The 17,526-nt window shown below is 41.7% G+C and overlaps 1 protein-coding gene across 4 annotated transcripts in view; it reads right to left on the bottom strand.

Moving 5' to 3' along the window:
* Positions 1-1,718: 1,718 nt before the first annotated feature.
* The window catches only part of ODR4 (odr-4 GPCR localization factor homolog), a 16,222-nt gene continuing 414 nt past the window's right edge, over positions 1,719-17,526 (bottom strand). For all 4 annotated transcript variants that reach the window (XM_042033954.1, XM_042033955.1, XM_042033952.1 and 1 more), the window contains 13 exons: positions 16,241-16,374; positions 16,011-16,142; positions 15,526-15,621; positions 14,299-14,405; positions 13,537-13,573; positions 13,273-13,413; positions 12,610-12,705; positions 12,061-12,126; positions 10,640-10,768; positions 9,876-9,966; positions 8,725-8,910; positions 3,557-3,649; positions 1,719-2,936 (listed from right to left, as the gene is read on the bottom strand). In XM_042033954.1, coding sequence (XP_041889888.1) covers positions 2,869-2,936; positions 3,557-3,649; positions 8,725-8,910; positions 9,876-9,966; positions 10,640-10,768; positions 12,061-12,126; positions 12,610-12,705; positions 13,273-13,413; positions 13,537-13,573; positions 14,299-14,405; positions 15,526-15,621; positions 16,011-16,142; positions 16,241-16,339 — 1,341 coding nt within the window. In that variant the 5' untranslated portion in view covers positions 16,340-16,374 and the 3' untranslated portion in view covers positions 1,719-2,868. The remainder of the gene's footprint in view (positions 2,937-3,556; positions 3,650-8,724; positions 8,911-9,875; positions 9,967-10,639; positions 10,769-12,060; positions 12,127-12,609; positions 12,706-13,272; positions 13,414-13,536; positions 13,574-14,298; positions 14,406-15,525; positions 15,622-16,010; positions 16,143-16,240; positions 16,375-17,526) is intronic.

Below are 17,526 nucleotides of genomic sequence, written 5' to 3'. Positions count from 1 at the left end.
TGGTGAGGGACTGCACTGGGATCACTCATCTGTCTGGCTTGTACTCCTCTCTCTCTTTTGTTATCCCCCTTTCATTATTATTACTACTGCTATTACTATATTGTACTTTATTTCAATTATTAAACTGTTCTTATTGCAACCCAAGAGTTTTATCTTTGTTCCAACCCTCCTGCCCCTCGCCCCAGGGAGGCGAACAAGCCGTGTGTGGTCCTTAGGTCCCCAGCTGGGGCCACACACCATCACAACCTGTCAAAACTTACCACACCAAATGCTGTCCTCAGATGTGAGGAATCATAAACCTCAGTGACCAAGACCACTGAGATTTTTAAAACTACATTTTAAAACCCCATGGCACAGAAAATAATGATTCTGTAAAACTATTTTGTGTCATAAATTTTAGAACTATACTGAGAAGAGCCTGATTTTCAGATGTGGAAGTTGAAACCATTACCCTGGACTCTTACATACTAAAATAAATATATATCTGCAATCATGGACATGAGTTAACAAAGCTCAGTGTCAGTCACAATGGAGTTTTGACAGACTGAAAGCTTCGGAGTATTATACAGGTAGAAAAAGGATAAACCTACAATCAAACCTGAGCTAGAGTTATGCAGTAGTCAGGAAAGAGATTTTTAAAAGGTTGTTTTCCTTTTCTCTTACACACACATTTAAATTTATCCTAAAGCCCTCATTTTCTTATGCTATCAATGGCACAAAATGGTACAAGAAAGGATGGGACAACGAAATCCCCTCTTGGTTAGTCCTGTAATTCTTAGACAAGCAAGAACCTGCTTTCTTCTACATCCACTATTTCCTCATGCCAGGATGACTGGAAGGCTCAATCTGTAGGTACAAGTCAAATTACTCTTTTTTCCTTTGACAGGGTTGATTAATTTCTTATTGCACAAATGTCAACAGTCTCCTACATCACACCTGAAATCTCCACCAGAGCCCAAATTGGAAAATCAGACTTCCACAGATCCTTGATACTTAGTTACTTACAACCTGAAGGATTAATTTGACCATCACCACAAAGAAAAGGATCATTTACTAAGCACTGCATAAGCTTGCAGAGGGGAAGAAAACCAGAGTTCTTTGCAAGGGGATCCATGGAATAATACATTCCAACAAGCTCTATTTTTGATACCACAAGCACTAAACAAGAATAACCATAGGAAGAGTGTTTCAGGACAATTTTCTTCTCTGGTGTCAAAGATGCTGTACCTCACTTCTGTGGCTGAGTTTTGTGTTACAGGCAACTAAAGAATAATCATTTTGTATTTTACCTCCAAAAGCACACCCTATTCTCCTTAAAAAAAAAAAAGACAAAAGACAGCTCCTTTCTCCTAATTACACCCCTGTTCCTCCCTCTAACAGAGGCTGTAGCAGAGCAATTTTTAAACCAACCATATTCTGAAGCATGTTACAAAATTACTCCCATTTTCTGGATAACCCTCAGCCTCCCCTGGATGTCATCCCACCTCCTGATTCCTGCCTATTGATTCCACTCACTGGCACAGAATAAAAAGCAATTATAAAACCCACAGCTGAACCCAGTGCCTCCATTACAACACTCACCTTGCTCCAGGAGGTCCCAGTTGAGCAATGCTGAGCACAGAAGGTCAACACTGTGTTTCAAAATATACTTACAATACTAAAAGCAGCTGTTTTTTCCAAACATGTAAAAACAGAATACACAGGTGAGGCAACAGCAGTCAAGACACCTTTCTCAGAGTTGCCTTTAATAAAGGTATCCCAGTACATACTTGATTATGCTTTAGAATCAAAGGGTTTATTTTTTGCTTTGTGTTCTACTGCCTTCAAACAAAAAAGAAATTTGCATTGGTATTAAAATGCCTTTAATTCTCTTCTGTTGTAGTTCAGATCCAAGTAAACATCACATTTCATATACAAGTTATCTTTATTAACCTTACTAGAATTCATTCCTTCCTTCCACCTTCCTCATGTCAAGTAAACATGCAACTGGCCAACATCCCCAGGAGATCTCTCATCACGGAAAGCTCTCTGTTTATAGCCTAAAAATCCTGATTAGCAATAATTTTGACAACTTGCCTGTATCTACAAGATAACCCACAAGACCTGCCTAGGTGTAACTGTTGCTGAAATAGTTAAAATTCCAAGATAACAATGATTGTATTGGAGCTGGACAGAGAAATCCTCATCAGGAGGCACTGAATAAAAGCCAGCAGCATACACACAGCTCAGCAATGCTATGCATTTCATTGATTTCTGAGTTCTCCAGTCCTGAACCAAGCTATTTACAGGCTGTCTTGGTCTAGTCTTAAAACTTCTAGAAACTATTCATTTGCATTTTATGCTAGTTAGCCAGTATTATCTAAAACAACACATATGGTGAAATGCTGGCTTCACTAAAACTAATATTCCCCCAATTAACTGTAATAAAATAAGATTTCTCTTAGCAAAGGAACCCTTAAAGCAGGAATTGTCATACCAGGTCATTATGCAGGTTTTACCAATACCCTGAGAAACACCAGGAGCAGCATTTGCATTAAAGGAACCAGGAGGAAGAAAATGAAGGTTCTATGTTTGTTTAAGGGATCTCTCTAGAAAATAATATTATCATTCATTTATACAGAGCAACAGGGTCAGTTTCTTGTAAACCTGATTCACCCTCTACTTGATTCTGTAAGTGCATAATTCTACTTGATCTAGGAAGTGCATGATGGAACAAGGTAACTGAACCTACAGTTTATATTGCACATCTACCTGGTGAGATTTAGGCAACAATTCTTAATTACTAACATATTAACCCCAGCTGTTTCCATCTTGTGAGTGGCCAACACTTCCTAGGAGCTGTGGTGGCTGGAGTTTAATCACTGGAGATCAATCACTGAAGTAGTTGAAGGAGAAGATCGACGCCAGGACTGCAACAGCGGCTGCCACAACCAGCCCTAAATCCAGAGGGAACACAGGCAGTGAGGGAAGGGCAGCACAACCAGTCCCTAAATCCAGAGGGAACACAGGCAGTGAGGGAAGGGCAGCACAACCAGTCCCTAAAACCAGAGGGAACACAGGCAGTGAGGGAAGGGCAGCACAGGCAGCAGCAGGCAGGGAGGGGAGGGTGGGTCAGGGGGAACGAGCACAAGGAGAAACAAAAAGAGCTACCCCAAAAACTACTTTTCTTAGCATGCTCATTACTGATGCAGCTGAGGAGACACACAGAAAACCCCAAAACACCCCAGTGATGATTTAAGGGAAAACATTTTTACATTCAAAGCAAACACATATTTACTGCTCCTATTTAATCTTCCAGTTACCATATTCTAATAATTAATAGAAACCAGAAGTTACTGCTTTGTTGACTAAAGTGGAACTATTTCAATACAAGCAGACCCACAGCACAGAGAGCTGTACTAAGTGCAGACACATCTCTGAGAGCGGGATGAGACAGCACCATGGAGAAGTTGCAATGGAGAGTTCTGTGGCTTAGCATGCTGTGGGAGTTAACAGTCCTGAAAGGGCCCACTGCAGGTTCTGGAGTGCCATAGCAAACATCTGGGAAGGAACATACCCATATTTTGTTGGAGCTTCAACAGCAACGTTGCTTTTGTCAGCTGTGCCTGTTGCGTGTCACTCGGGCTGTCAGTCACTGGACAAATATCAACTGCATGGAAATCAAGGAAAGATGGGAAAAATTAGCAGCTGCGTTTTACAGTGAATTAATGCAAAAGGCCAAGAACTTCCCATCAACTTTATAAAGTGTATTTATAGTAGAAAAAACCAGTTTATTGCAGTAGAAGTGGTACAACAGCACATCGCCGAACTATGCTGTATGGCTGGAACGGTAAAACTAAAGAGACAAAATACATTTCAGGAGGAGTTCCTCTTCCAAAACTCATTTTCCACACCCTGCTTCCACAGAAACACTCCCAACCCTCTTTGCATAGCCTGGGGAGAATTTGACTACCCTGAGAGGGAATCACCAAAATGTATCAGTAAGCACCTTCCAAGATCAAAGGTTCCCTTCAGAGCCATCTGTCTCAAGTTCAGGGTACATGCAAATCCTGCTGCCATGAGAGGATGAGCCCGCCAGCACTTCCCTACCCAACATCCAGAAACGCAACCACAGAAATTTCTTTTTGAAGATCCCCTAAAAATACCCTTTCACAGCAGGTATGGAGGACTCATTCCTCTTTGGAAGAATTACTAAATCCTTAGTCTGCCCAGCCAGGATGTGAGAGAGCTTAAGTCTATTTCCAGGCGGATGGGATTCAAACCTGTATCTATTTCCTTTGCAAAGATCTCCCTAATCCCTTGGCTATATCCAGCCTGTTAGAGGGGCAGGAGACAAAGAAGGGGATTAACCTCCAGTCCTCCAGCCCAACTTGTTTGAGTCACACAGAGCCAGCATGGAGTATGCCATACACCCCTCAGTGATAAGGCTGCTTGATGGTGGTGGGCCAATGGCCTTCAATTTGCAGCATTCCCGTTTCCACGAGTTTGCTAAGACTTCACTTGCCAGAAGTTTGCAATTCAGTAGCTACGACCACAGGCACCTTCTGCACGAGCAAAGGGTAAGAGAAAGTGTTTGTCATGGCAGTGGGAGCTGGATGTGTCTGGGAAGAGTGAGATGGGCAGGCTCAGATAAGAGAACAAGCCTAACAGACTGTTCAGGAAACAAGGAAACCCCCAGCAGCACCAGATATCAGGTTTAGAAGGCCATGGGACACTGATCTGAATAAAAACAGATCTCCATTTCCACAGTGGCGTTGTCCATCAGCAATAAATCACAAATTACATACTTGAGTAATGGGCACATCCTTTGTGTGATTCATACACAAATAATTCATGAAGTACTTTCTCTATCATTAGCTGTGGTGGAAATGGATAATCTAGACATGATCAGAAAGGCTGTTTCATCTAACATGAGTCATGTGGATGATTGTCTTCAAAATCTCCTTAAGTCAAACTTGCACAACATCTGTTACACAAAACCACCCAAACTAGGCTTTTACAACCTGTCTTTAGGTTTTTTATTCCTAAAACCACCAAACTGCTACAGGATGTACTGCAGCAGAGAAATCACTGTCTGATATGAAACTCAACAGGACAGTGAGTTACACAGATATACAGACATCTATACATATGCATATATTAAGCAAAACATTGCTTGGAGATCTCTCTGCAAGCAGCACATACACATAAAATCAAGATAACATTTCAGTGCAAAGTGTGTTTTTCGAAGAGAAAGTATCAAATATCCCTGAATCCCACTGGTCCTCAATGAGGCCATAGCTAAATCATTATTTTCTCTGTGCCAAGAAAAACACTCCCTCAGCTGCCTAAAATGTGAGTAGAAGTCTTCAGCTAGAGTAGAGGCATTATTAATTGCTGCAATATAGGTTTTCAGTAAGTATCTTAACTAGTACAGTAAGAGAAGTTCTGTCCAGAGTTTTGAATTTCTTAAAAAATCCCACTTTGGGATAATCTGACTGCATTTCTTGAGCCACCTCTGAAGTCTAGCTCCAGCAGGTTCCTTTCTGCTGTACATTTGATGAGCAGGTAGGATGGTCTGTGCCCTCTAACTTGAGGTTTCTTGGTGCCTCCCTGTGCTGACAGGACCTTTTGAAGCTGCACATCAAGGCAGCCGCACATTCCTCGCTTGTTCAGGCGGGAAAAAAGTAAAAAGGGAAAAAGAAAAAAGAACCACCCTTGAGCTATTTGGTTACCACAGGCCTTTATGGCATCACATTCTGGAAGATTTGCATGTGAAGCAGCTGTAGCACTAAAGAGTTTTCATAGCAGATGTTTTCTAGTACCAATTATATGAATCCTTAATTCTTCAGTTTCCTAACCAAGATGGGGAAGTGATTACCACTGCTGAAGTCTTATTTCTGTCTATCCACTCAGGGTATTTAACAGCCCACCCCCTGCACTGAGGAGGAGCAGGGATTTAGTAAAGCCAATCAGAAATGCAGAGCTTTCAGTTGCCTGTATTAGAGCACTAAATACCTTGAAATCACAGTGTTAGAGCTATTTAAGGCTTTCACTCATAAATAGCTCAGGGTTTACTTTCCATTTTCCATATAGCAATTTTAAAGCATGACCCCGTGGTGCCCCCACTGGTGAGGTGTACAAGGAGTCAAGAGATTAAAGCTGCAGGAGACACCAGGAGAGCCCAAGTTCAGTAAACACATAAAACTGACCTCAAAATTTCCCATTTTGACTAAAAGCTGCTTAAGAAATAAATCTTTTGCCTATACTGATTAGATCCTCTTCTTCTAAAGTGCATATTTTAAAGAGCAACAAAACCCCAAATTATTTCAAAAGCCTGCTTGTGTTCTTGAATTTTAGAGAATTCTTTTTATCAGCAAACTTTCCCCAGAACCTCGGTATGAAAAGCATTTCCAGTTAATTCGAGGTAGGGGCCTCAGACCACAGGAACTGTGACACAAACAGAAACGCTGATGACAAAATTCCCTACAAACCTATTACTGAATATTGACTACTATTAACAAAGTTAGAGCTAAGCTTAGAGAAACAACACATGCTTCCCACGTCAATATGATGCACTGGAAAAGCCTTTGCACAAGGGAAACCATAAACTCCCATTGTAACATAAAAACACGTTTACAGCAATACTCAGACATTTCCTACCAAAGCAACAATAAAAATCAAATTCCATAATTAATTTGGTTTTTTTAGAATGCAGAACACTTTGTATGCATTTAACAGGACTCTTTCTAAAATGACCTTCCTGGTGTGATGAAAGAGTATAAATAACTTGTGATTTTAATAAACCACAGATGCCTCATGCCTCAACACTAATTATCAGAATGAACGGTGCTGTGCTGATAGCATTATTGATATCACTGCTATTAACAGAGCCCATTCCATGGACAAACTTTATGGTGGTCACCAGGACAAGGCCAGGCTTTACCAAAATCCCCTTGAATGTTTTTCCCTCTCCTCTTCTATACACTTACTTTAATTTGTGGGTTTGGGTTTTTTTTTAAATGAAAATACAAACTTACTTTAATTTGCTTTTCTTTAAAGAAAAAAAAAAAAAAAAGGACTATAACCCCCCTCCCTTCCCCCCCCAGTTAACTCTACAAGCATCTGGGTACAAGAACACCCAAGCTCATTTTGTGGCCATCATGTCACACCTATTATTGGCATTAATCTTTGGGAATGCCCTGCTGTTAGTGGAAAGGTGTTTCCTTCCTATCTGCAGCTCACACAGCCTTACACAAGCAATAAAGCTGAACTGAATCATCACCTCTCTCCTCCCACATCTCTCTCCACTGCTACAACAATGCTTACTTGCTTCTCTAAGCTACACAGATTCCTTAAAGCTCAGTAGTAATTAGTTCTAAGAGTATTAAAGTTACTCTAGTAATACCAGAGAGATTTTTATTGGCTTTCCTGTTTTCCTTGAGGTTTCTGTACATCTCTTACTCGTCAAGATGATGAGTCAGTTCATAGTTAACAGGTCTAGTTAAAGCCTGGGGGGGAGCTGATTCATTTAGAAAGACAAGAATTAATGGTTAGCTCTGAAGTTAGGAAACTCAAAACCCCCTCCAAGCAAACAAGTAGGTCAAGGAGAATACTCACAGTTCACCCTGCACAGCAAGTCATGGTTACATTGCCCAGTTTATGTCCCTAAATACCAACATCCTAAAGTGTTCATAGTTCTTAGCTGAGAATTAGTGTTGGATTTTTTACTCATTTAAATTATAAAACTGGAACCTGCAGCTCATATGCATGTTGATGGGGGAAAAAAAAGGGGGAGTAAAATCTCTTCCGTAAGACCACAGGAAATGTTATTAGATGCATTTCAATGTCATATTTGATTTCTACATTGAAATCAACATTGCAAGGGAAAAAAACCCAACAGGGAATGATGTAAACCAGAAATATTCAGAAAGAGGAACCCAGTAACTAGATTATAGCAAAATATCTGCATTAAAGGGAAGATAGCAGTCTCATAATCAGACCATAAACTTGTAAGACATTCAGTAGAAAATGAAAAGCGCTCTCAATTTTGTTTTTATTCTGGGTGAACCACAGATCTTCAGGTTTGGGCATTGCATTTGGTACATAAATTAAAACACTCAGAATAAAGAAAGGTATTTGGTGTTTTCTAAAACATCAGGTTTAGCATGAAAGCTTCCTGAAAGACAAATTAGACTGCATGCATGTTTTGCTAGTAGAATTTTTGAAGTTTTTAATTCTGTAGTGAAAAACCTGTAGATTTGACTAAATCACTCACCTTATTCTAACTCTCCTCAAAACTACTTAACACTAAAAAGAAGAACTACTGAAAGTGTAAATATATATATATTCATGTGAAAAACAAAGCTTCACAGGGTGTTTTTTAAGAGTTTATTTGTCAACAAAGGATCCCCTCTAATTCATGAGCAGAATAGCACACGGAAACCTTGTTTAACCATCTCTTCATGTTTCTACTGCAATTCACAGGCTGCAGCCATGGCTGCACTGAAAAACCAGAATATCTGAGAGAAGAAAGAGAAGTCTGTTCCAAGAAACACAAACTGCAAGAAACTTCATGTTTTCCCACAATATATTCAAGCTGTAATGAATTGCTATAAATCCTCAGAGTTGGACGTGAAGTAAGTTGAATTTAGGCATGTCCATATCTGGATAAAACTGCCCTATGCCATTAGTCAGCATTTTCCTAGCCTCTGACCCAGTCTGCCCTGGTTCTCAGATATTTACCTGTGCTAATGTCCTCAGCTATGTGGATTTCTTCAGCTTGCACAGGCTGATCCAACATCTCCACAAAACGTTCCTGGATTTCTCCAGCAGCCTCATCACCGAACTTATAATCACTGAGCATCACACTGGATCCAGCAACAGGGACAAACAGTCTCTGAGGCAAGACATGATATTCCCTCTCAAAATCTGAAAGGAAAGAGGGAGAAATACCATCCCAATAAAAGCCTTGACAGTTATGATAAGATTCCGCCATAATCTCTGAGCCTAAGATAAAGCCATTGCCAAAGAAGAGCTCAAGGCCTCTGTAAAAACCCTGCTTTCAGACATGCCTGGTTGAGTTGGCTGCTATTATATGGATTGATGTCCTTACATTATTAATCTCTCCAAAAATACCCAAGGCAGTTCCAAAGCAGACCATAAAACGTTAAGAGGAGCTTTTCTCCTCTTTGGAATGACTTGCAGGAAGGCTCTGGGAGAGCCTGCAGGTAAGAGCTCCCCGAGGAGCAGGATTTCACCAGCACAAAGGATTGCAGAGGTGTCACACTCGGAGCCACGAAGTTCGGGTGCCACCTAGAGAGGGGACTCAGAACTACGTGCAATGGAAAATGCTCTCCCTACCGAAGATATTCCCATTGATTTGTCAATTAACTCCTTTTTGGTTCAAACACAACAAGACAACGACACCACTGCACTGAATTAAGTTTAAAGAGTCCCCAGCACGAGCTCAGAGATCTGGTCTCTACCAAGTTTTAACAGACTTCAATATTAATAGGAACACTATAGATGGATTTAAAGAATAAAAATAAAAATGTAAAGAGTGCAAGGTACAGCTGGAACTTCAGAGACAAGAATTTCAACTACAGAAGTTTTTAAAAAATCACAAAATTTCTGATGAGTGAGGAAGAAGCTGGAATTGCATTTTGTGGTCACAGGAACTGAACACAAACATGGTGTGAAAGCTGTGATGCCAAAGGACACAAACTTGACAAAAAATTTCCAGATTTAAGTCAAGGTTGACAAGCAGCAATTATACCTTTCACTTTTTACTCTGCTCTAACCAGACTGGAACTTCACTGTAGCAGAATTTTCTACAACCACCAAAATTCACTGCAAATAGAAGCTGGTGATTTATTTTTTTTTTAATTTCTTACTTTTTTTCTGAGGTCCTTCATTTAAAATCAGATCTTCAAACAGTATTTCACACCGGTCACTCAATGTGTTTATTATGTCTCTTTTCAAAGCCTGCAAGGACACAATGAAATCATCAGAAATATCAAAGCCATTTGCAAAGCTTTTAACCAGGAAGGAATAACCAAAGAAGCCCCATATGTTTAACCCATGATGAAAGAACAGTTTTTTCCCAGAAAATAAAAACTAGTGTGAATTTTCAAATTAATAAATAATAATTTATAAATAAATAGAAGCTAACAGCAAAAGAATTGGCATCGAGGAGGAAAACCACAAAACAAAAATGAAAAGCTGAGGAAAGTTTTAGGATTGTTAGGATAAGAACCGACATAATCTAGCTATTTATCAGTAAAACCAAAAAAAAATAATCACAATGCATTGACTCAGTAAGGGCAAAAAAATAAATCATTCAGCAAGTAAATCTCAATCTTACCTCTACAAATATAAAAATATAGTCTGCAACTTTTTCTTAATTTTAAGAGAATTCTTCAAAGCTTAATCCCTTTGACAGTTTGTGCAAAGATTCCCCAGAGCCCTGCCTTACCCACAGCACACATATTGTCTAGAAGAGAAAAACTAACTGACCCCACATGGATGGTTTCTAAAATAAGCCCCCTGTCCAACATTTTCATCCCAGTTTAGACCATTCTGGCAAAGAAAAACCAGTATGGCAAGTCCCGTGTATTTCGGAAGAATGCTTCTGATGGACTAAGACCCTGCTCAGTACCTGAATGGCTTCTTTAACCTTGGGCTTGTTGTTATGGACATAGGCCCTGCACTTGACAGCTCCCCGGAGGTTGATGGAGCCGCTGCACACCTGCACCGTCGCCGTGGACCTGGCGCTCGCGCCCTGGCACTGAGGAACAAACACAGCCACTTTTATCTCAGGCCCAGGCACTTGCAGCAGAGTCACTAAAAGCAGAACCAACAAATTAACAGCAGGTGTTTACACACAACCTGCTTCCCTCAGCACGTATAACTAATCTTATTTTAGTTATTCGTTCGGTTAGGTAAGACTGAGAATCTCTTCTCCATCATGGAAAATGCATTTATCTCTCCAGGTGTTTCAAACACTTGTGTCTGTGAGATTTTAAAACTTTCCAGGCTTGTGGCAAATAACAGTATTGCAACTGATAAATCCTTCTCAGACATTTTTTAAACAATGAAGCTTTCATGTTTACTATAATCAGTGTAACCCAGGGTGTGCTGGGAGTCATCCCATCAGTCAGTACTAAATTATACACGTGGTCACACTGAGAGCTGCATCAAACAGTTGCCTAGAAATGCTCTCCCTAAATACCACAACAATGAGTGTGGCATGAAACACTCCAGGACAACACCTGGAAACAGGGAGATGCACAACTTCCACACCAACTGCACAAACCACTTCTGCCAAAAAAGTTTTCCTCTCCCTGCAGCAATTAACCTCAGTACAATAGACAGTAACAACATAGTAATAAAAGCTGAGATACTCATGGAGTCTTTAAAATGGCACTGGATACATTTCTAGTTTTACTGAACACAACTTTGAGAAACCAGGAACTACCTGACAAAACATAGAAGGCTATGAAACAATGCCTGGACACATTTGGACTTCAGGACCTAGACTGGGGCACCAAATTCATGGTTCTTCACAGGTCTGGTAGAGAGGAAACTCCTGACATAGATCCAGCAGTTCCAGATGACGATTCAGCTCACAGGATCTGTGCCTTAATCCAGAGCTGGCAGCTGAGCTTCTGACAAAAGCATCCAAGTGAACGTCCAAGTTAGTCAGGGCAAGCTGTCAACTGAACTGTGGGGGTGACTCTGAACTTCAGATGCAAAGTCACTTGAAATCAATGTGCACAGGTATCTACAGGTATCCTACTACCAAAGGAATTAGTCACAGGCCTTCTTTTCCATAACCTGTTTTCCAGTATTTCAGCTATACTATGGAATTCATGGACAACACAAGAATTTCTAAAGGCACAAAATATGCAGATCTGTCAACAATCAGTTCCACATTCAATATGTGGGTAGAAAAAAAAAAGTCTTAGGAATAAGTGAGAAGGATTTCTAGACAATAATTCAGAACCTTGGTATTTTATCTTTTACTCTATTTTATAATATAAAGGCAAGCTTATACTTTGCAAACCACTAAAAACTTACCAGCTGTGTCAGAACCTTGACATCAGAAAACTGTGTGCTGGGCTGAGTATTTCCTCTTAGCTTTTTCTGAGGGGAAAAAAAAATTCTTTGCGTCATGAAACAGGAAAGGAAAAGTCCCTGAGGCAGTCTCCTCACTATGGCATAGAGTGTACCCTAGTTTATAGACTTTAAGAGAGAAAAATAGCACTTAGAAACCAGCCACAAGAATAGAACTACAAAACTAAAAGGAGAGATGAATGCATCAGCCAGACGAGGTGACAGACACAGATCTCTGAAATGTCATCACCCACATTCACACCTCACTCTTGCTCTGTAATAGAAACATTTCAGTCACTTCACACATAATTACTGCATTCACACTGCCCGAGGAGGGAGAGGCAATCTCCAGGAATGGAGCTGGGAACAGGAGCAGTTCTGTGTATTGGTTACCTGGAACAGCCAATCAGATCAATAAATACTGCACAGGAGATATCTCAGTCAATACTTTGTCACACAGAGGTTCCGACCATACATCTATTAGAGCTCAATTCCTCGCTGTTTGGTACTCACCTGCCCTTCCAGCAGTTCTGTATCCTCATCTTTAACTTGGCCATTGATCAGAAAAACACTGTCTTCTATCTGTTTTGACCATCGGTTTAACCCATTCTTTAAAATAAGTGAAAACAAAAAAAAAATCACAAGAAAGAGGAAAGAATTTCACTAATGGGTTGGACAGTAACATGCTGAAAATTATAGCAATATGTGTTTTAATAGTTACTCTGGGAGAGTTTTAAAGTCTCTGAATAACCTATGTTTTTCCAAAGGTAAACCTTAAATGGATCACTTTCAGAACAAATTAAGAGACAAGCATTGCAGAAGTGCCACCTCAGGGATTTGGGGGTTGTAGAGACAGTTGCAACCCACTGAAAGTCAACTCATAGCAAAAGCATCCCATAGCCCTACTCTGACTGGGTGTAACATTTCACTAGGTGAGGCACCAGAGATGTTACCTGGGATACTCATGACAATTATTACATAATTTTGAACAAAGGAAACTTCTCACTGAGCACAGCAGAAGAGTTACATCTAAAAGAGGAATAATTGCTAAACATTCCCCACTGATTAGTCCTACTCCTCTCCTGCACTGTTCAACTCTCTCTCTCTTATTTAATTTTCAGCAGAGAAATGAGTGTCATTACTGGTGTGTAGGAACTGGTGCAGGCAGTGAGTTACCTTGGTATTCTTCTCCAGGTCGTGGTTGGGGGAAGTAGCAAGAAGTGGAATGTGGATGTTCACATCTACTGTGCAGCCCAAAGCTAACCAGGAAGCAGTCAGAGCACTCTGGTATTTCCAGTCTGCTGGTTTAGCTGAACTCTGAGAGCAGGAAGAACAAAGCCATAAAGCATCCATCCAAAGCACTGTACTGAGGCTCTTTTGGGTTTTAGCATTACTTGCCATGCATTAAAAGCTGCGTGTGGCACAGCAGGATGAGCTTACCTTTGGGTCTTGCACATCGTAGGTTCGGCAAACTACTCTGTGCTACTTAAAGAAAAAGATGCAGTGAAAAGCAAGGGAACAACTAAGAACAATTCCCAATTAACTTTGCCCTCTACTAAACTTCCTTGCTGAGCTAATTTATGCTCTGGAGCAAGCTCTCACCTTTCATCAGTGTAAAAAGAGGTGGGAAAACATTTTCCCGTAATCTCCAGCTACCCCAGTGATGCTGTGCATCTCTTACAAACAAATTAAGATCAACATGTATTGACAGGAGAAGCAGCAAGGCACCAATCTGCAATTTGTCCTCATCTCTCTCTCCTCTCAGAGAAAAATCCTTGCTTTCTCTCCTTGTATTATGTCATTACCAACAGCTCCTGCATTGTGCTGCAGCTCTAGTAGTGATCCCACAGGCCTGCTGCTCCCCCACTCCATGGAAGCACCGTTGGTAACAGCAATTCAAGAAGCCAAACAGTAATTTAGATGGGTTTTTTCCAATTTATGCAAATCAAGACTGACTGGGAAAGGTGTCATTTGATGCCATCACACAGACAGACCTCATAAGAAATGATGGAAATTTTGCAAGGACAAGAGGGTCAATAGTCTTAACCATGGCTAATCGGAAAACTTCATTATTTCAACTTAGCCATGTCTAGCTGAACTTAAACAGTCTCCTCCTCCCTAATTCTCATTTATTCAGCAATAACTGGATAAAAGAGGTTGGGGTAGCAGCCTCAGTCAATAAACCTTGCTCATAAAGGATACTTTTTTGTAGCAGAACAGATTTGAAGAGCTGCTCTGTCTGAGACCTCCTCCTCAGCAAGTTTCCAAAGCCTTCTTTTACTCAAGGACTTTTCCACTGAGAAGATTAGCTAGAGACCAAAAAAATATTATGGATTTTTCCCACAAAAATATGCACTATAATTCCTGGAGAACAGTCTTGTACTAAAGTTTTAAGTCCAAGTGATATGAAAATTATGCATAAGAAGGAAACACAGCTTACACATCACCAAAACGTCACGTTAAAAGAACATTCAAGAGAGAGTCAGAGGCACTTTCCCCAAAGTGAAAGAGGCCTGTGAAATCTTAACTTAGCTCCCTTATAAACCAAAGCAAGCAGCACACACTCGTATCTCCAACCCATATGCTTTTGCCCCCACAGACATATTACAGTTTTATGCCTATCAGCTGGGTCAGGAAAGCTGTGCAAAATAGCTACTAATTATATAAACAAAAAACAAACCCAGTTTTTAATTCAGTAATCACTGATCACCTGGACACCTTTTTCAGCCAGCTGCCAGTTTCATTAAGCACAACTGAGATGCAATTACACTGAACTGCCAAAATTGACTGTTGGATCTCAGGGTGCCAAACCTGCTCATGCTTAAATCACTCACCATGATTATGTTAGAAAAATGATAAAATGAACATACATCTTCACAACAGAAACTAAATATGGCAGTAGATACCCCAATAATGTAACAAAAATGCATTTTAAGTCTATCGGATAGTTCTGAGTATGTTTTAAATTTAATCCCACACTCCTGAGTCAAATGCACAAGTACTAGACAAGATGTTTCTTTTAAAGAAATCAGAATTATAGATCTTTCACTACTGTAAACACCTCTAAAATGAGTGATTCATTCAGACAAGGAAAGCTAACAGGTTAACATCACTAGCACCTGTGCCACAAGGATTTAATATAAACCTTCAGGATGCTTTCCTAAGCCAGACTGTCCACATTCAGTAAATACAGATAAACACAGTAAATAGAAATTCAGATTTACTACTGCAGTAACAAACAGGAGGTTAACAAATAGTGTCCCACAGGACAGAGATTTCTGAGGTTTCAGTCTCAAACCCACACATCAAAGCACAACATTTGTGAAATAAAGCAACAAAACAACTGTATTTTAGTCAAGTCAATGACAAGAAATTCCTCAGACACACAGCTGAAGATGCTGCTGTCCTTCCAGTAGGAACTCCGCTCACCTTGCGCAAAGCGTTTTGACCGTCTTTTGCCAGCTCTGGAGTTGCAACCATAAACACACCAAGAACCAGCAACCCTCCAGGGAGCATTCTGGACACCTTGGAAATGAAAATGAACATTTATTAATAGGAATTGGCAATCTAACAACCATGTAACTTGAGATATCAAAAACCACTGGTGAGACAAGTCCGCACCAAGAGCAGAAATTAACGAAGGGAGACTGGTTTTCACTTATAGGACTCTCTGCATGCAGGAGTACATCCTGCAAGTGTTCTCCCTTCAGCAACATCAAGTGTCCTTTCATCAAAAAACCTGAAAACAATACGGGGATTTCTGGTTTTAAACATCTGTGCCCAGCGTGGTTAGGAAGGCTCTCTCACTTGGAGAAAAGGGCTTGACATGACACAAGTGCTGAGATACTTTGGGTCCGTCTTATTTCCCTCTTGTTCCTCCCACCCCTCTGTCACCTCCCAGGGTGAGCTCTCACCTGACTGGCGTGTGTGGTGATCCACTCCTCATCCAGGGATGCCAGCTTGGGAGGGCCCACGCTCTCCTCCTGCTGCTGCTCCTTCGGAGGGGTTCGCACAGCCCGAATGACATAGTCCCGTTGTGGGGAACACTTGCCAAAACATCAGCAGAAGCAAACACACCTTGAAACTGGTGAACAGGGGCTTCCCCAATTCACAGGAATGAATGGAAGGACAATGCCACACTTACCTGCCCTATCAACAGGCCAGTGACATATGGCTTCACCTTTGTGCTGAGCTCTGTCAGGTACTGCCCAATACCTTCCTCGACAAGGTAAGTTCTACCCATGGCTCCAGGTTTAAGTGAGGTGTTGTAGTTCCAACCTACAAAACACACAATGCATAAAGTGAAAAAAGGTACATACATTGCAATGGGTACAGGAGAACAAGTCTCACAAAGATCCTTTAGAATCGTTTGGACTGAAAAATCCCTGTAAGGTCATCGAGTCCAACCATTCCCCCAAGGCCACCACTGACCCATGTTCCCAAGGGCCACATCCACACAGCTTTCAAATTCCTCCAGGCATGGGAACTCCACCACTGCCCTGGGCAGCTCTCCCAGGCATGGACAGCCCCTTCAGTGAAGGAACTCTCCCAGTGTCCAACCTGAACCTCCCGTGGCTCAACTTGATGCCGTTCTCTCTCCTCCTGTCCCTGTTCCCTGCGAGCAGAGCCCGACCCCCCCCCCGGCTGCCCCCTCCTGTCAGGGAGTTGTGCAGAGCCACAAGGTCCCCCTGAGCCTCCTTTTCTCCAGGCTGAGTCCCTTTCCCAGCTCCCTCAGCTGCTCCTGGGGCCCTGGCCCCTTCCTCAGCTCTATCCCCTTTCCTGGACATGCTCCAGCCCCTCCTGTCTTTCTTGTCATGAGGAGCTCAAAACTGAACACATGATTTGAATTTTGGAATGCCTTCAAGAAACAATATCTTGCTGCATGATACTCTTAAAGGATGCACTTTTCCATTCACACAGGGACTTGCTAAATTCCACACGTGTCCTTGAACATGTCCTACACCACCTTCATTCCAATTCCCAAGTACTCAAAGCACAGCATCTGTGGACATTCCAATGAGCCACCTTTGCAGCTCCCCCCTAGAACCCAGGGCACGGGGGCTGCCACAGACTCCCCTCCCTTCCCAGTAGGGCTGGTCTGAAAAACCCTTCACACCTGGAGAGGTCTTCCAAAGAATTAAGCATTAAAAAGCTGAAGCCCAAGAGCACAGGGTGAGGAAGCAAAGGGCATCCTGAGCCTCCACAAGTGAAGGTGCTCACACACCTCAACTCATGCCCCCACAACCGAGTCCCCACACCGGGGCTCAGCACCTCCAGACCCCAGGGATCAGCACCTCCGCATCCCCAGGGATCAGCACCTCCAGACCCCAGGGATCAGCACCTCCACATCCCCAGGGATCAGCACCTCCGCATCCCCAGGGACCAGCACCTCCGCATCCCCAGGGACCAGCACCTCCGCATCCCCAGGGA

Source organism: Corvus kubaryi, unplaced genomic scaffold (genome assembly GCF_017639235.1).
Source record: "Corvus kubaryi isolate FWS band 111438036 unplaced genomic scaffold, C.kubaryi_AGA036_p1.0 37361, whole genome shotgun sequence".
In the NCBI taxonomy this organism is placed as follows: domain Eukaryota; kingdom Metazoa; phylum Chordata; class Aves; order Passeriformes; family Corvidae; genus Corvus; species Corvus kubaryi.
This window is presented reverse-complemented; position numbering and strand designations above follow the sequence as displayed.